General features: G+C 35.7%; 1 protein-coding gene across 5 annotated transcripts; it reads left to right on the top strand.

Moving 5' to 3' along the window:
* Positions 1-1,370: 1,370 nt before the first annotated feature.
* On the top strand, positions 1,371-27,614 carry KERA (keratocan). Of its 5 annotated transcripts, none has more exons than XM_045830558.1 (4): positions 1,371-1,682; positions 20,075-20,132; positions 21,454-22,347; positions 26,342-27,614. In XM_045830558.1, exons 3-4 carry the CDS (start codon positions 21,462-21,464, stop codon positions 26,512-26,514), a joined length of 1,059 nt encoding a protein of 352 aa, XP_045686514.1. In that variant the 5' UTR covers positions 1,371-1,682; positions 20,075-20,132; positions 21,454-21,461; the 3' UTR covers positions 26,515-27,614. The 5 variants fall into 5 exon arrangements, with proteins under 5 accessions (XP_045686514.1, XP_045686515.1, XP_045686512.1 ...); XM_045830556.1 differs by lacking the exon at positions 1,371-1,682 and adding an exon at positions 19,861-19,904 and having other exon boundaries at positions 20,081-20,132; XM_045830554.1 differs by lacking the exon at positions 1,371-1,682 and adding an exon at positions 19,865-19,904.

Here is a 27,614-nt window from a genome sequence, read left to right as displayed (position 1 = left end):
GTTACTTGAGGTGGGGTTTGTCTCACAGAGATTTGTATTTGTATGGCCCTGACTTCTGTGCATTTGTTCCGCAGATGCGTGGGGTGGAAAAGAGGAATAAAATGGAAGGCAGGAGAGGATAGAGACATGGAGAGCCCTTGATCTTGGCCAGCACTCAATATCTTTTTGTCCTTGAATATGGAAAATTGAAAAGTCAGGCAAAAAACAAAGGTCAACAAACTACAATAAACAGAAATAACCTGATGGAGGCCAGATTCCTTGTTCCACATGTAATCCATTAGGTTTTCTGACATTATTTTTTTTAATATGCTAGAAATTTTTATCCAAAGAAATAAAATAAGTTCATTTTTAATAAAAATTAAATACACAGAAATTTTAGAAGATGACACAAATATTTTTCTTCTTTTGCGTTTGGATAATCCTCTGTAATTTTTTCCTCCTTCTTTTTATAGGAACCACAATAGGATCAGTAAATTGTGACATTTAATCCAGTTTTACTAACATATGTGTCCCTTTCCTGGAAGCTGAACTATAACCAAAGAGGAAAAAAATGTAACAACTGCAAAATCATTTTACAAAGCCTTGCTTTTCAGAGATTAGCCTGGCTTGCTTTTTACATTTTTGACTAGAGAGTAAAGAAAACTTTGTGATTAGTAAGAGACATGTGAGAAATATGTGTCAACACTACCAAGAGCCCATAGTTGCTTACAAGTTCTTTCTAATCTGAGAGAGTATTTCTCATTAATAGTTTATTTCTTCCAATCTGACATCTTTGATTTCCTAGCACCACCTCCCCATTCTCTACTCAGCCCTCTCCACACTCCCTATGAAGCTGATCCAAGTAGAGTTATTTTAGAAGGGAAAAAATATCATGAAAATATACAATAATTTCTACTAACAGTATGTGTAATTGCAATAGGGTGCAGAGTGAGGGTCCCCTGAAAATAGAACATTCCCACAACCCTTGCTTGTGGGAAGTGGGTAGTGGATGATAACAGAATTTAAGATACTTTGCATAACAATAGCAAGTTAATAGCGGTGTCTTTCTTGAAGGGTACAAAACCACTGCCAAAGAGAAAACATGTGGCTCTGAGAACATTCAGGGACTCATGTCATAGCTTGGGAGCTTATAATTGCCTATACGAGAGGCAGGGGGCAGATGCCCACCATGGCAGTTGCTGGGATCTCTTGCCCTAACTAAAGATGGCAGCTGAAAGAAGATAAAAGATACAGAGGGACTGGTAAAAATAGAACATCATAGGAGGGGCTGGATATGATGTCACATAGGAAGTTCCCTGTCGAGCATTTAAATGAGGACAGGCTGAAAGAGAGGAGGAAGAAGCCATGTGGTCTGAAAGGGTGTAGGAAAGAGTCCACCACCAAGAGAAGAGGTCTGGTGTGTAAGGGAGAAGCCACGTGGTTTGGAGTGAGAGAGGAGCTACTTCTGCTTCTCTGAAGAACAGAGGGACAAGCTACTCTCTTGGGACATGTGCTTCCCTGGACCCTACCATGATCCAGTGTAACATGGCACACAGTTTCCTGAACTGCTACATGGAGGCTGAGGACAATGTACCCCAGATCCTGAAGGAGAGAACTTCTGGGAGAGGATGGTGACTCTGAAACCCACAAGTGCCCATGCTAGAGAGGATGGAGATCTGTTTGTGGGACTGGCTTAAGATTGGGTAAGGAAATGGGGAACTTCTGGGCTTGGTTTTGGCTTGTAGCCTGTTGGGAAACAAAGGAAGTTCTGGGTCTTGTGGGACAGAAGGTCTGTGAGTGGAAAACCTCTCAGTCCTCCCAAGGTTGGAACTCTGTTAATAAAAACTTATTTCTTTCAATACTGATTGTTGGGTTCAGTATCAAGTCACCATGTGGCTAAGCCCTCGTTTGTTCAGCTACAAAATAATCTACTTAAATTGTAAAACATGATGTACTTTAATTGGTATCAGGTATTATAAAGACTATAGATTTTTAATCAAGATGGACATTACTGACAAGCATAAATGTTGAACATCATCTTATGAAAGAACACACCACAGCCAAGAAATTTGAGTCCTTGTCATCACATAGCACAACATATTAAAGAAGAAAGAGAAGTTTGTGTTTTATAACAAACTCCAGAGATGCTCAGTGCAGGCTGTTTTGTGTAATACCCTGTAGTTCCCTCCAATTCTTATTTCATGCCCTAGGGAATATTTACTTGGCTAAATGCAGGTTAATCAAATACAGTATTTGGTGAGGTGCTCATCAGCAACAAGTCTAATAATGCCCATTTTAGACCCAGCCTGACCACTCACTATGCTTAATACATCACACTTTTCTAGGCCCATGTCCAAATGCTTTAGGGGGGATTTAAATGCCACTTTTTTGGAAAGTCATTTTCTCCTATCATGAAATCAAATTTCTCTGAACTTCTTCCTTCTCTCTATCCCTCTTTTCCTCTCTTCTCCCTCTTTTTCTTTCTTCTTTCATTTCTTCATCTGACCCCTATGACATTCACCACTGTCACATGCCACACACTCTGAATACTGTGTTGTTTGCTTACACATCTCTTATCCACCCAGTTAGAACATGAGTTCTATGGAAGAAATACTCATCTCCATTTAGTCAAATAATTACCAATGATAACACTTTTCCCCAAAGTGCGGGAAGCTCAAGGGACACAAAGTGGCTTCCCACCTGCACATGGAACCTGGTAAAGGTGACAAAGCATCAGCTGAGCTAGACCAGTTGGGGAAAGGATGTAGTTTCTTTCCTCTACACCCAGGGAATAAACTTATGATAGTAAAGGAAAACAAAAGGAATTATCAGTAAAGACCAATTAATAGTTTTTTTAAGGATGTTTATAAATCCTAAAGAGCTAGACGCAATGCCCAGCAGTAGGGATCCTGTGGACACAGGAGCCGATGGGACACAGCACATCCCACCCAGCCCGGAGCGCTTTTAGAATAGATGTGATAGATTCCATCTGGTGAAAATGGAAAGAAAATGGTGCAGGTTTTTTGTCACTCTGCTCACAATGGCATAGCAGCCAACTGGCAGAATGTAAATTCAAAAGTTTCTCTATTTTTCTTTCCCTTCTCAGAGGCTATGGAAAATTCTAAATTCTAAAGGACAACAAGGCTATATTTCAGAGATGACAGTGAAATTCTATGCTGTTCTCTCGACTTTAAGCTTAAGTAACTCCCTCATGACAGATTATAATATAACTAAAAAAAAGCCAGCTTTGAACGTTTGTGCTCTCCTAGGAAGCACAAAGGAAAAGACAATTTGAGATGAGACATCACAATTTAATTTAAAAAAATACAGAGTATAAACTTTTCCAGAGTGTTATGCTTGGACAATCTGAATCAGCATCACTTTGGAGTCATAATAAAAATGCAGAGTCCTGGGCTCCATCTCAAAACTACTATATCAGAATCTGGAATTAAGCCTTAGGAACATGAAATTTTGACAAGCTCCTTGGATGATTCTAAATTTTAAGAAACCCTTAGGTAAGGTTATTGAAAGAATATGGAAAGATTCTAGAAAAATATTCATTTTAAAATGTGCTTTTAAAAAATCTTTTTGGATTATCTATTAAAACATTATTTTTAAAATCTGAATTTAAGTCATTTTTCATTCTTATAAGAATTTAATTGAACCCTGGATGGTGTGACTCAGTGGATTGAGTGCTGGCCTGTCAACCAAAGGGTCTCCAGTTCCATTCCCAGTCAGGGCACAGGCCTGGGTTGTGGCCAGGTCCCCAGTACAGGTGCCTGAGAGGCAACCACACATTGATGTTTCTATCCCTCTCTTTCTCCTCTTCTCTTCTCTCTCAAAATAAATAAATAAAATCTTTAAAAACAGAATTTAGTTGAGTAAGGTGTATATTTAAAATTTTTTTAGGACACTTTCCTTAATATTCATTGAGTAAATACAGGGTGAGGCACAAGTAGGTTTACAGTTGTTTATATGGAAAATAATACAGTAATTGATTAATAATACAAGAATAGTTTCTGACACAACTGTAAACTTAATTTTGCCCCATACTGTATGTTAAAAGTAATGTAATTAATTGGCCATTAAAGGACTTAATAAGCCAAAGAATTCACACATTTTTGCATAAAGTTTATAAGTTTGAGCTAAAACCCTAGAAATAATGTAGAGAGTGAGTATCAACTTAGAAAGCCAATAGGTCAGAGGATTTTTGAGAGTTGAAAATGATTTTAACAGTGAAAATATTATTGTCCTTTGGCTGAAAATATTTGAAATTAAGTTGTTTGGTTTGGGAGAAATTATAAATGTATAGTGGAACATGTGGCCAGCTCTTTTTAGATTTCTAATATTTCAAATAAAAACTACAATTCTCTACACAAGTTGGGGAAAATGCTTAGTGGCAGATACACCTGGCCAAGTTACCTCAGGTTCCAATAGCTTTACTTTACAAGAATTCCTTTCTATAAAATGTGTATGCTTATTCAATTTTCCCCTTCAATTTTTTTCTCCCTAACAATTCCCTTTAGTCTAATTCCAAGCAGATGTAAGAATAACCTTGACTATAATTGAAAATATACAAAGGTGAAAATAATAACTGTGTCATTTTGGATACAGATCTCTTTATAAACACAATGCCTGAGCTCACTTCAAGATTTCAGCTAAATGTAAAGAAATTATTTTATAGTTTGGGCAGGCAAGGAGAAAGATACTTTGAAAACCCAATTTCTATCGGTCCTGCTTTCAAGGTGTTAAGTTTGATTTCAGTGTGCAGAGGTGATTTCAAAGGGCTCCAGCAGTCATTTGATGCTGTGCTATCTCCTGGGCCCAGCTGATCATGTTTCCTCAGGCAGAACTGGAAAGTGTACGCTTGTGTAAAATTTGAATTTGAAATTAGCCTTTCTCTTCTGGTTCAGTGAGGTAAACCCATCTTTAGCAACAACAATCTCTTTTTTCCTTCTTCTTCTTCCTCTTTCTCTTCTTCCCCCTCCTGCCCCTCTGCCCACCCTCCTCCTCCTCTCTCTCTCTCTCTCTCTCACTTTCACACACATACACACACACAAACACAGAGTTTGATATGTTAAGGATTCTACAAATAAGATCTTTAGAATCCATCGACACAATTAAAATAATGTCGCAGATATCATTTCATGGGATCTTCATGGTGTAAAAGTCAACTATGGGAAAACACAACTACTGGGATTGCATTTGGGGAAAAGTTTTGATTGTGTAAGGTTTCCATTACAAAATGTAAAAGTTGTTGCAGAGATTTATTCCAAACTCCTCTAAATCTCTTCTCTACATATTGTACTATACATATATTTCATAACATCCTTAAACACAAATCATGCCTCAGCATTTCTGAGTTTTTCTTTAAACAAATTAGTCTTTGGGAGACTGAGTAGCTGCTGAATGGACAGGGAGGTGGCTTGACACCTGAGTTCTCAGACTCTCTTCGATATCACTAATATCTTTTATGGCACTTAGCAAGCTATATCATGGCTATTCATAAATGATTGTTAACTTCAGTTGCTATTGATCTAGAACTGAAATGCTGCAATATTTCTCTGCTTAAAAACATGCTCCAGTGGTGACATAATTCTCAAAAACTCCCCAATATTGTTTCCTGTTAAAATCTTTTATATTGTTTTTCTTTACCACATAACAGCTTATGTTAAGGTCAACAGTTACTGCCCTCAAACTCAATATTAAATATAGGGAAAGTTACCAAAAACAATGACCATGTCAAAACCCTTATCCTACTTGAACTTTCTGAAGCATTAAATACTGATAGGTAGTAGATACTAAAATTTAAATAAATTAAAATTATTTTAGTTTTTACTTGACAATGAATCACATAGGTTCTTTTTCTTGTTTTTTTTTTTCTTTTGTTAATGGAAACACTATTTGTTTTGTATTTTCACCAGTAGAGAAAAATAAACTAAATTATATCATATATAAAACTGAAAATCAGTAGGAGCTACAAACTAGTAATGAGATTTTTTAAAGCAAAAAAGTTGATAACTTTTCCTTTATATTATTAGTGAGTGTCTTTTTTATGTTTTTAAAAATTGGACCAAGAACAAAGGTACTAGATTGGGGCTTTCTCAATACTTTTGCAATCACTTTAGTTTTGCTCCCTTAATTTAGCAGACGGAAAGGTTAACCATCTTACCATCAGTGCTGTGTATTTCTTCAGATTCAATAAATGAAATTCACAGTCATTTCTGGAATCTCCATTACTATACACTGGCACCAAACATAAAATAACAAACACATTTTATTTGGTTTTATTTAAAAATTACACACAAAAAAAGTAGGTTTGTGTTACACTTCTTCAACACTTTAGCTTTTGGGCATACACTAGCAATGCACATTTTTGTAATTTATAGTTATTTAGATGACTACTTTCTTAATACCTCAATTAGGAATGGTACCCTTTTCAATAGGAAAAGAAATAGCATCTTATCCAAAATTATGAATATGGAAACTATGGATGGGGTCTCTAGCCAGGAACATGAATACTATTCCAACAAGAAAAATGGAAAGAACATTGTTATACAACATCTTAGCTGTTTTTCAAAGAATATCTCCTAAAGAAAAAAATCAGGCTTTCAATGAGAAGTAGTAGGCAAAATGTATTAGTGCAAGATAGTGCAAGGTAGAATCATAAAAATGGTCACTAAGAGAGAAACAGTGGTTGGAAGAGGCAGAAGAGGCTTAAGGGGGGATAAATGGTGGTAGAAAAAGACATGACTTGGGGTGATGAACACACAATATAGTATACAGATGATGTATTATAAAATTATACACCTTGAATCTAAATAATTTTATTAACCAATGTCACCCCAATAAATTCAATGTAAATAAATAAGTAAATAAGTAAATAAATAAATAAATTATTGGTTAAAAAATGAAACAATAAGACCAATAACATTTATATGAATTCAAAATTCATTCATATAAAAATACAATTTTACAGGAAAAAGTATAAATAAGAAGGTGCACATTAATTACATTAAAAGTTCTGTGCATGAGGAAAGACATACAAAGGTGAAAAGAAATAAGCAAGCAAAGTACAACCAGAGATACTGAAATAAAGAACGAACTGACAGAAACCAGAGGGGAGGGGGAGAGGGATAATGGGGGAAAAGGGGAGAGGGTTGTCAAGCAACATGTGTAAAGGACACATGGACAAAGCCAAAGGGGGTAGGTTCGAGGGTGGGAGGTGGGGATAGGTGGGGTGGTGGGCAGTGGTGGGGTGAAAATGGAGACAGCTACTTAAATAAATAAAAAAATAACAATTTTTAAAAAGGTGAATAGTGAAAAATGCAAAATATCAATAAAACGCAAGAGAGGACTTTATGGAAACTAAGCAGAATCATGTGCACTTAAAGTCTGGCTACGTAAGCAAACAGGACGCCAGTCTCCTGCTTCAGTGGAGACATGTTTGACATTTCATGAACCAGCTTTGCCCTTCCATGCCAGTTAGACCCTTTTCTCCTAACATTCTGACTCTCTTATTTCTTTTCATAGCAGCAATAATAAAAGCTAAACTTCCATGATTGTCTTTGTTCTACATGTTTTACATATGGAATTATACTTAATTGTGAAAATAACCAATAAGATAAGTGTCCTCATGGCCTCTGTTTCACCATGCAGATTAGATGAATCCCCCACAGTCCCAGGCAGGGAGACAGTTGACTGTGAATCTTGCTTCCTCATTCCAATCCAGATACCTCATTCCAATCCAATGTGGATAGCTGATGCCGCTGATGCCAGTGTTAAGCATTTAATTACACATTATTTTTAGCTATTTCTTTAACTAAAAAACAAATTTACCATCCAGTGATAAAACTACTAAGCAATGATTTTATTTAAAACTCTTTTGCTCTGGTACATTTTAAATTTTGAGGGAAATACAGAAAGTCCATAAACAGGAGTAATTTTTATTCTAAAAGTCCTAAGAAGTAGAGGAATTTAGTAAAATAAGTAAAAAAAGAGAGGAAAAACCTATTTGTATGCAAATAATTAATTGGAATATCCAACCCCAATGAGTAGTTACAGTCAGTGAAACTGAAAATTTCTATTGAAATGAAGGCTAAATATAATTGTTAATAATATTAAATTATTTTATGTAACTGATTCTCATAATAGAAAAAAAGTTAAGAATTAGATGCTTAAAATTAAAGAACACAGCTTAAAATTATTTTGTTATGGAGTTAAAGGTGGGCTAAAAGGGCTATGAGAGCAGTCAACCAAATTTAATTCCTTTTCCTCATCACATAAGCATAAGCATCTATTAAACACTTATGGTATGTCAGCACAATGATGGTCAATTTAAAAAACAAAAAAGCAGAAAAAAAATGCCAGCATCAGGAGCTTACAGCCTAGAAGACAAGGATTGAAACAACTACAAATTGTTTGAGTTAGAATTTTTTGAGTCTACATTAGGTATTGTAATTTTTAATAAGAGCATATACTCATTTCTATTGGTGGGGGACAAGAAATACTGAAAGCCATCACGGAGGAAAAAGTGCTTTGAGTGTGTATTCTATCAATAAGCAGGTGATAAGAGGATTTCTGGTAGAGGAAGCATTATGAGCACGGTTTGGACTGATGCTATAACAGTAAATTCAGAAAACTGCAAAAGTCCAGGTAAAAGAATCCTGATCATGCAGTAAGCAAAAGACAAATCATGAAAAAATCTCTTGTGCAAAAAAAAAAAATCCCATTTAATCTTTTTATTAAGCAACTATATATTTCTGGGTAAAAGATTATCTGCCCCAACTCCATTTTTCCTCTATGTGGGGAACTGCCTTTGACTGCAATCTTGGTGGGTGGGGCCTAGCAGACCCCAGGAATCTCTTCCTTCCCTACCCTCCTAAATCCCAGTAGAGCCTGTGGCTGTCTCTGCCAAGCAGATGCTTGTTCCTGGCTTAGAACTTGTCTGCAGTGGCTCCCAGTTAGGGCCCCCAGGGAGCACTATCAGTGTTGGCAGTGGCTACTTGGCTAGATGATTCTCTAAAAGTCTCTTTGTTTTCTGCTTGTTTTCCAAATCCAGCCTTTCAGCTTCCTCTCATTTACATGACTTCACTTACTATCTTCAAAGAAATTTTGTTTTGATTAAAATACCTAGAGTTATTAACTGGTGTTCATAGTCTAGAGGCCTGGTTTGATAAAGATATTGATGCCAGAAATTCATTATGACATCAGATTGTTGGGAAATGTGGGGAAGAGTAAGATTGATTATCAGCATACTTCAGGTAAAAGGTAGTAAAAATTCTGAAACTATGCAGGGATGGGAGCTGGGAAGACAGTGACCCACAAAAATGGGACATACCTGTGGCTACCTAAAATGACACATCTCCTGAGGGTAAGTGTTTGAGAGACATAGACGTTATAGGGAAGTATAAAGGACATGAAATAGGACTAAAGGGCAGAGTGGCTGCATCTAAAGGTCCATGGAGTAGCTGGAAACGAGAGAATGGCAAGCTCAACTTCCTAAATTTTCAGTTTATGTTTTGGGATCGAAATATAAGGACTTGATAAAATTATTCTTAAAAGATAAAGTTCTCATTTCTTTCTGCTGCAGGATGAGAGGGTGAAACACACACACACACACTTTCTTACCTGTAATTAATGCACTATTAATTTTGTCTCTATAAAAGTTAGGGAATTGATCTGAAAAAAAAGTCCCCCAAGATTAACTAGGGTTATACAATAAGGTCCAGATGAGTGGGAATGCCTATCATACCTCAACCCCACGGAATCTGTGTTGCTTGCTGAGAGAGCTCCATTTTCCTCTGTTTGTAAAGCAATTCTTACTTGTTTGAAGATGCTGCTACTTCTTCAACTCAAGGCATTAACTTTAAAAGGAACTTTGTTCTTTTCATGTCCTTACCCCTTAACCTGAAAGGATTCCTAACCAATAATAAGAGGTAAAAATAAGGTATCAATTATAGGGTCTGGCAAAAATAACACCCCTGTTTATTACAAAAATCATGTATTACAAAATTGTAAGCATATAATTCTGTAACATAACAATATCACACTCAAGCACACCATATGACATTTTAGGTGAAATGTTCAAATTGCTGTCCATCTTGTATGAGACATTCATATACCCTACCAACCATATTCAAGCAAGCTTTACTTCTGCCAGAACCTGTAGAAAGCAAAATCTAGGGATGAAAATATACTCTAAAGGAACTACAAGCATTTCCTAACTTATATGGGCTAAATATTCAGAAAAGATAATTTCTGAAAATACTCAACCAAGGAAGGGAACCATAATATTAGATCAGATTGAATTTAGATTTTTTGAGCACACTTCGAGGGATTCTGGATTCACCAAATTAATTTAAACAACTAGGAATCGTCTGTTTGCTGGAACACATCACATAATGGAACTCAGCAGAAGCATACATTAAATTAAATGGGTCCACTAATATATTGCAAAGGCACAAAATAAAAATTGCATACAACGGAATTCTGTAGTGGATTTATCATGTGTAATCCACCCATTCGCCTTCACCATGAACTGAGAAATATATTGGAGATGGGAGTATCAGGATAAACCCAGAGTGGAAGAGATCAAGTAGTATCTTTTAAATACCAAGGCATAAAATAGGTATATTTCCTGTTAATAGGTACAAGGATTGACATAAAGTCAGAATTGTCTGCTCCTAAGAAAATGGCTAGTTGATAATGAAATTTCTGAGAGTGAAAGAGATGCAAAGTTCTCCATGGAGCTAATTTGATTTGTAAAATCAAAACGTCTTTAAAAATGCTTATCAGAGCCTTGGATGAGCCATTATGATGTATGATGCAGAATGTCTGCCCTTCACTGAATTTTTAAGCTTTAGTCAAATCATGGACCTAGAGCTAACAGAATGAAAGAATAACTTGTTTTAAATAAGCACCTTATGATGATATGTATGCATGCATTTGTGGTATCACCTATTATATATTTTAACCTAGTCTTCTAAAAGAATGAAAATTCATGACCAGAGTAACTGTGCCTGAAGGGAGAAAATGTAGTTCTGAAACAAAACTAATAACTAATTCCTGGGACCATAGGGCACTCCTGCCTTTGCTAGTTAGGGTATTTTGATGTTAAGATAACAAATGGAGAATTACCTTTATTTAGCTCATATTCTTCCCAAATTTGTTTCCCAAATTTTATGTGTATAGTTGGAATGGGTGACCTCAGAAAGTGATACATTTTTTCATACTGTCTCTGTTACCCATGAAAGAAGAACCATTCTGATTAAAAAGACCAAGTAGAAAATTACAGAGTAGAAAATTCCACCCCTACAAAAAAAGAGTAAATTAATAGCAATATCACTTCTATAAAACAATTGGAAATACTAGCACTACCTTTAAGACTAAAAATGCAGGGTTAATAATTCTCAGATTTCCATTTAAGTCTAGTGTTTGGTGATAGAAGAATAGTTTTAGAGAATACAAATGGATTTTCCAAAGTTTAATTAGATGGCAGCTGCTGTTTCATATGCAGTCTAAATCATCACAGCTCTTAGGACATTGTATGAAGCAACTGACCTGAGTAATGTCTTTTTCCACTATTCCAGTAAACAAAATTGCTAGAGGCAGTCTGTTTTCTTTCACCAGACAGGTACAGCAATAGAATTTTGCTGTACTGTTTCTGGATTGTGTTAACTCTCTGGCTTTGTATCACATTTTAGTCTGCAGAGCTAACCATCTCACGAACAGCTGTGATACAATCTGGAGGGAAAACTTTATTAGCTAGATACACTATTTAGATACCTGAATGCCAGAGCATTGGAGATAAATACAACAGAGGATCAATAGGGCAGCCAAGTCATTGATTTATTATAAGGGTTTAGGGTTCTGAAGAAAGTTGGGCTATCTCTCCAAAGTGAAGACAAATTGCTGAGCTATGTACCCATTTCCACTAAGAACATGGAGAGTCCCTGAATTTTGGAGGCCATGTGTGAGCCCATTGCTGAGATGCTGAAAGATCTGAGTTTGTTCATGGCAATCAAAGACTTTCCAAACAGTGATCCCACTACTTATTACTCATCAGAATAAGTGATATTTAAACAGTGTGAAGCAGATCATGTCATTAAATGTGGTAGGTGGTAAGCCTCAATAAAAGAATTAAATCCCTAGCTTTTCGAAGCAAGGGCATGCTATATTGAGTAAATACTTATCCTGTTTTTGAGAAACTTGTCATGATGGGAAGCTAAACAATAATTTGACATTTATTGCCCATAAACTCATATTATCTGATCTATGTAGCCTAAAATCTGAACATGATATAAATGCAAATAAGACCAAAAAGGTTCTGGTCCTGTGTCCCTGCTGCCCCTTCCTCAGGCACACTTATGATCTCAGAGGGGCTTTGTCTATGACCAGCTGACTGAGAAGAGTACATATGCAATCAAACTATAATGGATGCTATATGGTATGCAGGAAACAACTGAAAATTGATTGTCACAACAACACAGCTCCAATGTGAGATGGCCTGGATGGGCAGTGTGAAAAGAAGATAAGGATAACAAGAATACATATACAATTTAATGAATATACAATTACTTGCAATATCATGAGTCTAGTAGTATTTTTCTCAGCATTTCAATGAAATATTGTCTTGTAAGAGACCTCTTCTGAAGTTTGTTGGAGATGTGCTTCAAACTAATTGGCTTTCAGGCTGCTTACCTCCTGTTATCTTAGCATACTCTGAAGGCCGATGGTGCTGAGACTAATGTGGCAGAAATCAAGAGGGCTTGAGAAGCTAGAAGAAAATCATTCTAGAGGAGAGTAACTCTGGGTAGTTGGTAACTACTCACTCAAGAATCACAGAGCGATTTTTATCTTTATTTCTTGATTAGGTAAAGTATTCTCATACAGTCTTAGAGCAACTGACAGTAGGGAGTCATAAATATCCAAGTTGAATAAAAACATAGATTAGAAGTGACAGGATTTACTACTAGTTTCAGATCAATTTGGGAATCAGCATAACTTTAGGATGTTTCAAACACAGAGGCTAAACTATAGATGAAAACTATTTGCTATCTATTCACAATACAAAAAACTCATGTTTAGTAGTATTAATAAATATTATAGCTATGAAAAGTATGATAGATGAACAAGCATTGAAAAAAAATTGGGGGGGGGTCAATTTATACCCAGCACACACATACACAGACAGGCAGAAAGAACACAAACGGGGTCATTTTAGAATGAATTTGAGTGGTATTAATTCCCATAGGTCTTCCAATAAGATTATTAGTGCATTGTTCTTAAGTCTCAAAGTTCAGCACAGCACTATCAGATATGTAAGGAAATCTCCCAATATAAAATATTTCCATAAGCCAAGTCAAACCAAGATTTAAGAAAAGAAATCAAAGGAAATAAATAATCACAGAGTAGAAAAAACTTAAGATCTACAAAAATCTTGGAGATTTTCATCTCATTTTAAATGAGATAATAAAAGATAGTAATTACAAGAAATGAAAGAATGTCTTAGGAAGGGAACAACTGAGAACAAATTCCCAAAGTAAATATATGCTATAGAAATTTTAAAGGTCTGAAACAAAATTAAGAAAATCTGTTAGAAAGCATAAAGTTTTTGAAAAGGGAAGTAGAAAAGATAAGAGAATTAGTCTCACATGAAGGAGCACTAGCTAAGATTTACAAAAAGTGAAAATAGAAAAAAACTAGTTGGGCTCTGTGGGAATGAATTTGCAGGTTGACAGGTCTCCTTGAGTACCCAGTGGGTGAGAAACATACAACCTCTTAAGGCAGATTGTTGTCACAGCTTGGAGACTGATTCAAAGCAAATTCTATTTTCAGAGAACAGAAGAAGGTGGCATTTTGAAAATTGAAAATTACAATTTTTCAACCTTTTACATTTCGATTTCAGAGGCAACCAGATAATCATGTTTTAAATAGCTCCAAAATTTGGAAGGAATGCTATTTTAAATTAGAATTCTATCCAGTCAAAATATAAGTTAAGTGGGCAGGCTGAATAAATACTATTTATTTATTTATTTATTTATTTATTTATTATTGCTGTTACAATATAGTTGTCTCCATTTTCCCCCCACCATAAAAGAGCTTACTCGACTCCACACCAGGAAGACAAAAAATCTAATTAAAAAATGGGCAAAGGACCTGAACAGACACTTCTCCAAGGAGGACATACAGAGGGTCCAGAGACATATGAAAAGATGCTCAGCATCACTAGTCATGAGAGAGACTCAAATTAAAAGCACATTGAGATACCACTTCACATCAGTCAGGATGGCCATCATAAAAAATCCACAAACCAGTGTTGGAAAGGGTATGGAGAAAAGGGAACCCTAGTGCACCATTGGTGGGAATGCAAATTGGTGCAGACACTGTAGAAAACAGTATGGAGTTTCCTCAGAAAACTAAAAATGGAACTGCCCGTTGACCCAGTAATTCCACTGCTGGGATTATATCCTAAGAATCCTGAAAGACCAATTCAAAAGAACCTATGCACCTCAATATTCATAGCAGCGCAATTTACAATAGCCAAGTGCTGGAAGCAACCTAGGTATCCATCAGTAAATGAGTGGATCAAAAAACTATGGTACATTTACACAATAGAGTTCTATGCAGCAGAAAGAAAGGAGCTTCTACCCTTTGCAAAAGCATGGATGGATCTGGAGAGCATTATGCTAAGTGAATAAATACTTTTTAAACATGTGAGTTTATACACATGGACACACAAAATTATCTCATAGGCACAGAAAGTGATTAGAGGCTGTGTTCTCCCAACATTGTGGATGGAGTTAACCAAGAGCAGAACACAAGGCCCAGGAAGTAACAAGGGATCTTACACAGGAAATAAGTGAAGGAAGCCCAGAATCCCAACAATCCCACAGGCCCAGGAAGCAAGGGCTGTATTATCCATAACTGTACTTTGAATGACAGCATGTTAGCAGAGACAGTGTGATTTTGGGGTATAGTTTTAATTTACATCTAAGGTATGCTTGTTAATATTTGAAGAAACCTGATAATGAAGATTCAGTAGGTGAATTTTTTAACACCTGTTGCAAATAAGTAGCTGTTATGTAAGATACCTCTGTGTAGGTTGCAAGGGAGGATTCCTATAGCTCTCATTTAACTATGAGACAATGAAAATGTGCCATACAAATGAACAGTTATCATCTGCCAAATTTGCTTTGATTGGTCTGCAATAGCCAGCAAACCACATTGAAGTAGGAGGATATGGAATTCCAGGGAAGATATCTTCAGGAAAACACAGTAAACCTAATATATCTGATTTTATTCATTAACAGTTTTATAATGTTCTAAATGCCTTAAAAATATTAACTCATTTAATCCTTATAACAACCATATAGGGGGGCATTATTGATATTATTATCATTACCATTATTATTATTTTTACAAATACAGAGACAAAGGCAAAGATAATTGTTCTAGGCCTCACAGCTAGTAAATGGAAGAGATTTATTTAAACCCAAGCAGATATGGCTTTCAAACAGCACACTCTGTTACCCCTACTTGCTGAGTGCCAAAATTTTTTCAAAATGATTTTGTAATTCTGTTTGAGATTTGGGAAAATATTAGTGAAGTATTTGTGTATGTGTATATAACACACTGTATATTCTTTTATATAACAGCTAATACATGTGATAAAATAAAAATTAAAATATTTTTCATTGTTTTATTAGAAGTAAATAATATTTATGTGGCACAATAATGTATGCAGTGAATATTAAATAGAAGTTTGGATATGCAGCCATTCATACTCACTGAAGAGCATCATGGCTGCAGGTGGAGTGATACAAAATGATACTAAACAAGTGTGCTAAATCCTTATCTAATGAAATGTATAGATGTTTAAAATGTACATCAAATAAAAAGGAATACAAGGACATTAAAATGAATACTAAAAGTAATTAGTGCAGGGTTGACCAGATGACCATCTGGGAATGAGCCTTACACTGAGGTGGGTGAGTTGGGAGTTGCTATCTTCATTATCAGTTGTATAGTGGCTTTGACCTTTTAAATGTATCATTACTATGTTTTAAAGGTATTGTATTGACAAAATTTTAAAATTATATATATATTAATATGTGCATGTGTCAGCTATATATTTTAGGGAATTCCTTTTATGCTTTTTAATTATTTGACAGAGTTTAGTCAAACAAGGCTGAAATTGATATATTAAGAGCAAATTATTTCTCTCAGCAAAAGTCCAGTCAATTATCCATAAACAAAGTTCTTGGGAGCACTAATAGTACAACTGTCATTAAAATAGATTCATCACATATGCCAACAAATTTGAAATCCTACCAGAGTTTTATGTCTTTTATACTACACTCATGCATTGCTTTCTCTTTTATTTTCTTTTAAGATTTTATTCATTTATTTTTAGAGAGATGGGGAGAAAGGAGAAAGGGAGAGAAACATCAATGGTCATTACCTCTCATACACCCTGGGGTGTATGAGAGGGGACCTGCCCCACAACCTAGGATGTACTCTGGCTGGGAATTGAACCAGCAACCCTTTAGCTGGCAGTCTGGCACTCAATCCACTGAGCCACACAAGCTAAGGCACTTTCTTTTTTAAAACGTCAATGATCTTCAGCAATTGTAACAAGATAAACTCCTCAGACTCAGACAATTTAGCAAAATACCTCTCCCCAGCTTTTAATAGGAAGAAGTGAAAGGAAGACAGACAAAAAGGAAACATTAGAAGGTACTAAAAGGAAAAAAAAACAAGTTAAAACAACAAAAATACCAACACAACAACACTTGAACCTTTCTCCAATTTCTAGAAGGACTTTTCTCAAGTAATCCAAGATGCCTACTATCACATTCTCTGCCAGAAGAAATACCAGGGCCTCATTTTTGATATGTAAAAGAAGAGAGTTTGAAATAAATAACTTATTAGTTCTCTTTGACCTTTAATTTATTTCACTATGAAATTTTCCTACACATTTTTTGACATGTTCACATTCATTTTTTATTTGGTTTTCAAACAACTCTTCCTAGTAGTCAGCAGGGCAAGTGCATTATGGGTAGACTCAGGCCCATGATGGTTAAATAGCCTTTACAAGCTCAAACAACTAGTAAGTTACAGAAGGAAAACTCAAACACAGATTTTTTTTTACCATATGTCTCAAGATCTCCACTATGTTTCTATTTACATAATTATGCTGATCAAAAACTCATGGCTACTAAAGTGATATTTATGCTTCATTCAGTAAATATTTATTGAATAGACTGTGTCTGAAGCCCCATGGACTTCTAAAACACCAATCTGTCATTAAAGAAACAATGGCAAAGCCACATCATAACCCCTTAGGCCTCCTTTCTGCATTTAAGCCGAGTCAGATAAGACTTGGAAAAGTCTTTTGTTAATTCTTAAAAGGCACAACTCAAACATTCTCACCACCCTCTTAATTTAATTTATTGAACTTTTATCAAAGCAGATTCGATGAAGAATTTGTCTCCATTTTGCAAGAATCAGTAATCAAAGCAGGTTAGATTAGATTGTAGTAGGAAAAATCAAGATACAGATAGAGAATATACTACCATTGGAACACATTCTGTGTTTTTGGTCTGGAAACAATGACGCCAAACCTGGGAAGCACTGTAGATGGTCATTTTTATTTATATCATGTCTCCCAGGACCCTTAAAATGTGACTGTTATCTTATGCTCACAAAATAAGAGGGAAGAGATAAGAATGATTTCCAGATTTCTAGTTTAGGAGGGTGGATAAGATGATAGCACCACTCAAAAGTATAAAATAACAAAAGTACTTAGAAGTAAAGGGAGATAGTAAATTTTATTTTAGGTATATGCTTTTGAGAAATGCAATAGGTGATTTCTAGAAAGCAGCTGTATACCCACAATTGAGGGCAGGTCCTTCAGAGCCTGGGCTGGAGAGAGGAACTCAGGAGTCGTCATAATAGACTCTATTAAATAGAGGGAACCCTTGAAACCATGGAATAACACAGGAAATGTGTATAAAACAAAAAGAGTACAGGACAGAGGACAGAATCTCAAAGAGCTCTAAATGCTGGAAACACTTTTAAAAATGTTAGGGGGAAACAGAAAGCTTCAGGATATAGACAGGAGAAGGTCAAGAAAAGAGGAAAGTAAAAATGAAGAGAATGATGCCAGAAAAACATTTAATAAAAGGGGAGGGTCAGCATTCTAAACGTCAGAACTCAAGTAAGCCAAACACTAACAGACTTCAATAGTTAGTGAGTATAAGTGTTACTGCTGTTTTTGTGGGAGCAATTTTAGGGAAGTGGAGAGATGAGAAGCCGTATTTTTTGTGGGTAGGTCATGGGTGGAATGGTGAACAGAAAATGAAGAGAGAAGGCAGCCAGCCAGTATACTACTCTAATTTTCCTACAGTAAACTCGTAGCAACATCTGTGTAATAAAATTAAGAAATGACTGAAATAAGATTCTCTAAAAAAGAAAATAAAGAAATAAGGGAGTAGCTGAAGGGGAGCTGTGCAGATTTGAAGATCATCTGTTATTGATATCCTGAAGGCTTAGAAAAGGATAAAAGAGAAAAGAAAAAAAGACGGTAGAGAGATATCATTGTGAGAAAGCAAATAACATTTGCTTTTTTTCTTAAAATATGATATGAGTGTTCCTGTAAAACTATCAAGAGATCATGTGTCACTCAGAACTTAGTCTCTAAAAGTAGAGTCTTCTAAAAGCTCTTAGCTTGAATGCATTTCCCAGTTGTGACAGAAAGGCTAATTCTAAATAAAGAAAGGCTTACATTTCCATAATCATTCACCACAAACTAGGGACACCCTTGCGAGGCAGTCCACTACTATTTTACAGATGACTAACTAAGCTCCAATTGACCTGCCAATGGTTAGGAGGGAAGGGGGAGGTGGCTCAGAAATGGTGCTTTGAACCTAATGCTCTTTCCTCTTCCCTGTGCTCTCTCATAATACTTATGTGAACAGTTTTGAATAAGTCATATAAATTAAGCTTCCTGATTTCAGAATAAGGCAGGTTCTTTTAAAAAACAAAAGTATAATCAATCATTCTGAATATTTCAGATATTCAGAAATAATATCTGAAAATGAGGTTTTTTAAAAAAACTTTGCATCTTTTTCTCAAAAGGCATTACAATTCCTCAAGTATAAAAGCTGAAAAATGTTAGATGTATGTGTTAAAGAAAAAATAGCAGTGAAACAGAATATATTATAACAAAGTAAATGTAAAATACCTATTGTGGCAAGAAAAGAATTCATTTAAAAAGGTATTTGGAATAAAGCTCCTAGGAGGAATTAGAGACACAAAAATTTATTTCTCTAAAACAGAGCCTAATACTACTTTTAATGCCAACATTAGGTATAGCTTTCCAGATTTTGTTTTTTAATTTTTCCATACATTTTTATCTCTTTTTCCCTTAAACAAAGTATATCTAAATAAAAATTGAAAATATGTTTTATGTAATAAAAAACAAATAAACAAAATACAGTTCCACATAAGCAGAGAACACTGGTCATTATTTTGTTTGTATTCATTTTTTAAAAAAGATCTGCTATAAAAAATGTCTTAAAATCTCTTTCGTTACACTTGAAACCAAAACTGCCTTAAGTTGCCTGCTGATAAATCAGGTCTAGATGTTGGTACACTATAATACCATTGGAACTGTGAATTCAGGGTGAAATATGCCCTCAATTATTGTTATAGGTTCTTGAGATTAAAGTCAAAATTTCCTGTGTGGTGCTGTCTAGGTACTAAGTGCTGTGGTTGTTGGAGGGGTTAAAGTTGGAGGTACTGATGCATATATATTAGGGAGGATTCATAAAAACACGTTTGTAGAGCCTGGGTCAATCCATTACTGTGAAAGAGCAGTGACCAATAGAAAGGGGAGAAGAAGATCCAAGAAGACTGAGGTAAGCGGGCTTCCGAAGCTCTGTCAAAGTGGAAACAATAGATCAAAAGGTATTCATGGTGACTGGTCAGAGTAAGCTTATTTTTTTCTTATAGGAGGCTTGACAGCATGAAATAAAAACAAATTACTTTAGTCAAAGTTTTTTTCTTTGTTTTTTTTTTCTTAACTGAGTTTTAGCGAACTTCAGACCCAGACACAGGACTCAACGGTATATTTCCTGGACAGCAAGGTAAATTATTTTGCACTTTTTTAAATTCTTAAAGTTAAGAATTCAAAGTTCTGATTCATCAGAGGCAGGATTACAGTTTCAACAACTAAAACAAATCCCTATTCTGAAAAAAAAAAAACAGAGACAGAAATATTTTAATGTTTCTGCTGGAAGATAACCAGAGCCGCATTCTACAATTGTAAGAAATCTGACAGCTTGCAGAAGCAGCTCTGCACTTGTCCTTTCCCTCAATTTAGTAGCGAAGTTGAAATTCAGCATTTCATAAATAATGCTGGTTTATTTTCTCTTTTCCTAAAGAATCAGTAAAATTTATTCAGTCCTTATTATCAAGCAGTTGAACTAAATGTATATTAGTTAAACGCTAGTGATTATATATTATATATGTCATATATTATATATATAACTATATAGAGAGATATAGATATATATTCCTGTTAAAAAGAGTTTATTGTACCTATAATCTTGTTTATAATCATTGGAAAAGGCTTATGGTTTTTAGATGTATCATATGTCAGTAAATGTTAACCTATTCTTTGTTGGTGGCCATACTGAAAATAGGGAACTCTACCTGCATCCTAACCATGTTTTGATTTATTTCTTATCAACCATAGAAATGCCATAATTAAATATATTATATACCTAATTGTGATATATAGAGATTTCTTTATTCAAATTTCTTAGCTGAACAACTTGACCCAGTACTTATATTAGAAGTCTCTCCCCACACCCCGAAATAAAACTTACCTGAGCAGTTGAGCAACAGAGTAAAAGATTAATCACACACTTTTCTTCAGATCTTAAAATCTTCCTCACAACAAACTGCTAAAACATTCTTTGATTGCTTTTTTTGGTTCAAGGCCCAAAGAGCCTGGGAAATCTCATCCAGATGTTCTGCTCATTTAGGAATAAAAGTAAAAGCATATGCCTACTTCCTAGGAACAACAGACTCTCAATTTGAATTATTTAAAGGTCACCTTTTTGTACTCTCATATTCAACTCCAGATTTCAATGAACTTCCTTGCATTAAATAGCTTGAAATGGAAAAGCACTTAGAGCTCCTAAAATTTGCTTTTCATTTCTCAGTTTTCATTGCATTTGGGTTAAAACCAGAAAGCTACAAGTTGGTGAGTCAGTTTCAGCTTTGCAAAATGCTTCATATAGTGCTTACTAAATAAACGGGTATAAATTAATACTTGTGTATAAAATGTTGATAGGTGTTTACCCTCCCCTCAAAGAAGCAATGTTTACTGATCATTTTAGTGCATACAGTTATCTAAAGATCAAGATCTTCAATACTTAACAATTGTTTCCTTTGTTCTAGATACTATAATGGCAACCACAGTCTGTTTCATCATCTGGGTGGTATTCATAACAGGCTCAGTGTGGACTCGGACTGTGAGACAAGTCTATGAGTTACATGATCCAGAAGATTGGAATGAGCAAGACTTTGATTGTCCCAGGGAATGTTTCTGTCCCCCCAGTTTCCCTACTGCTTTATATTGTGAAAATCGTGGTCTCAAAGAAATCCCTGCTATTCCTTCAAGGATCTGGTATCTTTATCTTGAAAACAACCTGATAGAAACAATTCCTGAGAAGCCATTTGAAAATGCCACCCAGCTGAGATGGATCAATCTCAACAAGAACAAAATAACCAACTATGGAATTGAAAAAGGAGCCCTGAGCCAGCTAAAGAAGCTGCTTTTCTTATTTCTGGAGGATAACGAGCTAGAGGAGGTACCTTCTCCGTTGCCAAGAAGTTTAGAACAGTTACAATTAGCCAGAAACAAGGTGTCCAGAATTCCTCAAGGCACCTTCAGCAACCTGGAGAACCTGACCCTTCTTGACCTGCAACACAATAAACTACTAGACAACGCGTTTCAAAGAGACACCTTTAAGGGACTTAAGAACCTCATACAGCTAAATATGGCCAAGAACGCCCTGAGGAATATGCCACCAAGATTACCAGCCAACACAATGCAACTGTTTTTAGACAACAATTCCATTGAGGGAATACCAGAAAATTATTTTAATGTGATTCCTAAAGTGGCCTTTCTGAGACTAAACCACAACAAATTATCAGATGCAGGTCTCCCTTCAAGTGGTTTTGACGTGTCATCCATTCTAGATCTCCAGCTGTCTCACAATCGGCTCACAAAGGTCCCCAGAATCAATGCCCACCTGCAGCACCTGCATCTTGATCATAACAAAATTAAGAGTAAGTAGCCATCAGGGTGTGTCTTTGACTAAAAAGTTCACAGTCATTAAATTCATTCCCTATCTTCTTTAAAGATACAAAATCTGTTGTTCTTTTTTCCCCAACTAATGTATACTTAGATTTTTACAGTGTATTTTCAATTTTTAAAGTATATTAAGCTAAGAACCCATGGGCAAAGACAATGGGGGTGGGGGAGGGTTGAATGTGGGAGGTGGTGGGTAAGTAAGGCAGGGGAGATTAATGGGAGAATAATGCAACAACTGTCACTGTACAACAATTTAAAAAAAGACATCAACTTGAAAAAATGTGTTAAGATTTATCTATTTACAGATAGTTTTCAATGAACCCAAAAGTTTCAATCTTAAAATTGCAGATTGAAAAGTGGACTTTAGTAACCCAGAGTGGGCAATTATCTACTGGGGAAACTAAAAATCTCTACTTCTTTAACTCTAAGAAGATTCTAATTTTTGTGCCTCATTGTGTAGATTTATTTAAGAAAATGTTCCAGGTACTAACAATGTCACAAACAGTAATAGAAGGGATATGATTTAGAGGTTATCAGAAAGGTACCTTTGTCCTAAACACAGCTCCCTGACACCACCCTCGTTAGAGTCTCTGCTTTGGGCAGTGGGTTTCTCACACTTCAGTGTGCACAGACCCTGAGGCTCCACCTCAGAGTTTCTGCTGGAGTAGGTTTGTTGGGACCATAGACCATCCATTGCTAACAAGTTCTGGGGTGATGCTGAGACTGCTGTTTTGGGGGCCATGGACTGGTGACCAATACTGCCCTGGTAAGGCTGTGCTCAACTTAATTGGAAACAAATATCCCTGGAACTTGGCAACTGCTTAGTACTAATAGCAATCAACAAGGTAGAATATCCTCCCCTTCCCTGAAAACAGCTTTGAGTAAGGGAGTGCCCGATGAGTGCCAAGTGTCTTGGAGGCAGAGGTGCCATCAAGAAAAGATGTAGTTAGAGAAAGAAGAGACTGGGGATGTTAAAGGCAAACTTGGCACCTTCACAATTATGCCTGAGATCTAGCTGACTATGGTGTAGATGTGGACAATGTCTTGGTGCAGCCACAGGGTTATTGGAATCAGCCTGGCACCTCTCCATGCACCCTCAATCTCAGCCCTTTAGGAAGGAAATCTTGAGGAGACCTCTCCTGAACAGCCTTAGCAAATGTATGCCTCCATTGAAAATCGGTCAGGTGGTTTGTAGGGAAATAACATAGATAATTGTCAGGCCATCCTGCCTGGTTATTACAAACTAAGATTTCTTTAAGTATATGATCACATAAACATCCCATTTATAAAAACAGACCATTTTCTACCAGGCATTGCTCATTTATTCAAGATCTGTTTGGTTTTTCTAACAGCATACTTGAGCATAAAATCCAGGAATTAATAAGCAGGTTGCTGCCAGCACAGCAATTTTTCCATGGTGATGAGATATGTTAGTTGTGTAGTCAAAAGCAAACCATGAAGCACCAAATGTGATTATAATCTATTTCACTTAACCAGATAGTAGAACAGCCAGTATTGATCAAAATGCATTCAATTTTTTTCTGATGAAAATTCTATACTTCTACAGGTGCATTCCTCATCTGACAACAAAAGCCCCACAAACATTTGAAGTGGGGAGTTAATTTAAATTAATTCCCTATAAATCCCTGTTTATCAATTAGAGATTCCCCCTGAGAATTTAAGGATAAGGGGTTTAGGAATGAGATAGCAAAATTCAACGCACAGGTGGGCACGTACGTCATTATACAAAGTTACATAAAGAAGAATAGGACTCTGTAGTTCTTTCACTCATATTTTAGAGAGTTTTTACAAGGGTGTTCTCTCACATATTTTTGTCTTTCAATTGGTCTCTCACCTTAGTGAGCATCAGAATCACCTGGAGGACTATGTGTCTGGCTCAGTAGGTCCAAGGTGACCACTTAGGTCCCAGGTAAACTATTGATACTGCTGCTCCAGGACCTCACTTGAGAGCCACAAGTTATCCTTACAGGAGCCTTGTGTTCCGTTGTTAGGAATTTCTGAGGAAAGAGAAACTGAGGCTCAACCGGGGAGGATGTATATTTGCCAAGAACAAAGAATGAATACAATAGCAGGAAACCAAGCCTAGGGCTTCTCATTTTAAGTTGTTTTCCCCACACATGTAGTATAATAACAGCACGATTGTCGTTAGTTCGGAGAATACAAAAGCTTAGAAAGCTTTCTATCAATAATTTTAAGAGCAACTACATCAACAAAGAGAAATTGATTTATTTGATTCTTAATGTAGATATAAAGCATGGCCATTTTTGCTTTCTAAGAAAAATAATTTAAAATAAGTATTTTCATGGCTATTATTGGCTCACCATTATATCACACCGTGTTATATTCATTGTTAAAATTCTTAGTTTTTCTGGCCATGTTAATAAAGTAGTCTCCAAGAAATACACCTTTTATAGGAAGAGATCTCAGAATTTACACAGCAGTAAACTTGTCATATGCAAACTGATGACAGCACACTGATTTCTTCTGGATGACTCAAGGGACTTTAAATTTGGCAAAATGTTGTGTTTTCAAATAAGTGACTTCTAGGTGGCCTCTCAGAAATGCCATAATTAATTTATAAAACATAATTAAATTTAGAGTGCATGTTTCTTATGTTGCATGTATTCACACAAGCTTTGATTAAGGAACATGAGGGCAATGAGGATGAGGAGATAGCACCCAGAAGGGACACAATCTTTCCAGTAAGAAGGGCACCCTGTGTGGTAGGAAGAGGCCAGGCTGGGATCCAGTGCTGACTTGCTTGCTGAAATACCTCGTGTGCACTACCTTACCTGTCTGAACCACTATTCTCACAACACCCAGGTGAGGAGCGAAATAATGCCTGATAAAGGCTGTGTGATAATAAGTGATAATGTAAAAAGAAACTTTATAAACACAAAACTTTTACAAATATGAGTCATTTTTTTAGCTAGTTCAGTTCACAAAATGGCATAACACCCTAACAAAGCAACCTCACTCTACACATGAAATCTTCCAGGACAATGTAAATACTATGTACCAACAGAACACAAAGGGGAACCATTGCCCGACTTATGTGTGTCTCATTTTCTAAGGAAAAATTGTTGCTCCAGATTGTTTCAGAATGGGATTTAAAGGCAGAATACATGGATTCATGGTTGAGATCAGCTACTACACTTCCCTGAATTTTGCTAGTTTAACAGGCCTTCTCTTTTGAATGCTCCTAAACCTCAGTATTATCATTAATGCCAAAGGCTCTGATCCAAAGCAGGTGCACAATTTCTCACACCTTACCCATATGAAAAGGTAGATGGATTATTTTCTGGCTTGAATTCTGTGTAATTCAATTTTTGGCAAATGTTTCCTTGCCAATTAAACACACTTAAGAATAAAAATTCAAGCTATTTTTCTGTGCTACATATACACATACTTATGTTAAATGTACTTTTAAAAAAACTGGTTATACACTATTAATTTGCAATTTTGCATTTTAAGGTAATTTTCAAGCATTTTCTCTAATAGACTGATTTTTCACCTATATATTCATTCATCCATCCATCCATCCATCCATCCATCTACTTATGTACCTCCCCATTTTTCCCATACCAACCTCGAACTGTTGTTTCTAGCAAATATCCTAAATCCTTCCTGTCTCAGCCTATACTAATCTAAGCATGCCTCATCTCATCCTGTTTCCATCAAAGCTTTTAACAACGTGTCCTTTCTAGTGCTTTGTACTAAGTAAAGCAGAATATGGAATGAGATGACTATGCATATTTTGCCCTATTTTTCAGAAATACTTTTATAAGACTTATATGTTAAACTCCCAAATTAGGCAAAAAGGGTTTCCTGCCACTTTCATAGATTATAAGACTAGCCCTCAATACAACCGTTGTAAGTTTCTTGGTCTTCCGTGCCCTAGGCTCTTGTGTTCCAAGTCATTCATTCTTACTCTCTTTGTCTCCCCAGATGTGAACGTTTCTGTGATATGTCCTACCCCTGCCACACTTCCTGCAGACCAGGATTCCTTCAGTTATGGACCTCACCTGAGCTACCTTCGACTGGATGGAAATGAAATCAGATCACCAATCCCAATGGATTTAATGACCTGCTTCAGGCTCCTTCAGACTATCATTATTTAAACACATTTTCAACACTCTAAAATTGGTTTAATTAACAAGCTAATATTTCTGACATGAAATGTGGATAACATTTATGGGTTTAAAACAAAAAAATCACACTTCCAAAGGCTCTTGGCTGCCATTTTCATCTGCACAGTTTTCCATTTAAAGACGTTTTCACTGATGATGTGTAGGACAGCCTACCTTTCTAAAGAAAGAAAGCAGACACAGAGTTAAGTAGTTTCAACTCAAAGATAATTCTTTTTTTTGTCTCTTTCACAGCTTATTAATACCAAATAATGCAATTACATTGTTGCAGCATAGAAGGAACATATTTCTATATGTTCAAAAGTGCTTATGCAGATACTATATTTACAGTATAAATATAGTAACAGAACAGGAGGTAGGGCGATCTGAAGAAAATTTAAAAATGAGATCTTTATCATAATTATAAAAGAATAATTAAATTCATATAGCTAAGTAGCTTTTGTAGGTAAAAGTTTAATATTTAGCTCAAGAATGAGTATGAAATACATCAAATACTTCATAATGAGTCTTAGCCTTTTAATACCAAATAACAGAGCAACTGCCACTTTTAGTTTACTACTATTTTCTATAGCAGCTGTTTTTAGATATAGTACAATGTACTCCAGTAATTAAACGTTTGAGTTTTTTACACTTATCATAACACATTCCAACAGAATCTTAGTATTTTAACATTTGAAATCCACTTGAATTGCAGTGTTCAGCTCATATATTTGTTGGTGTTTGGGGGATTTAAAAAAAATGAAAAGAGTAATGCTTTCTAACAAGCAGAAGTTAAAAATATTTATTTCAGGGGCATTACTCACAAGTTTTATTAGAAACACATTTTAATAGAGAATGTTACAGTAACAATTGTTTCTACTTTTCTAGCATGGCTATATTTTCCCACTTTGTATCTCCTTTTCTTATAGTAAACATGAGAGAAAATTCATACTCTAAGTATGTGACATAATACACCTGTTTCTCATGAGTTAAAAAAAAATAACCCAGAATTTTGTTAAGTAACAAAGTATAGTTTACTTCAGACTTGTGGTTTTGTAAGACATATGCTATAAACAATAAATATTCCATTGACA

This window comes from Phyllostomus hastatus, unplaced genomic scaffold (genome assembly GCF_019186645.2).
Source record: "Phyllostomus hastatus isolate PE091 unplaced genomic scaffold, TTU_PhHast_1.1 phas_contig_152, whole genome shotgun sequence".
In the NCBI taxonomy this organism is placed as follows: domain Eukaryota; kingdom Metazoa; phylum Chordata; class Mammalia; order Chiroptera; family Phyllostomidae; genus Phyllostomus; species Phyllostomus hastatus.
The sequence above is the reverse complement of the archived record's forward strand: the minus strand, read 5'-3'. Positions and strand labels throughout refer to the sequence as shown.

Excerpts from the sequence above, each read along its gene's own strand:
- KERA (XM_045830558.1), top strand. The coding sequence starts at position 21,462 with ATGGCAACCACAGTCTGTTTCATCATCTGGGTGGTATTCATAACAGGC. Across the intron at positions 22,348-26,341 it reads TGATCATAACAAAATTAAGA|ATGTGAACGTTTCTGTGATA; the intron begins GTAAGTAGCCAT and ends TTGTCTCCCCAG.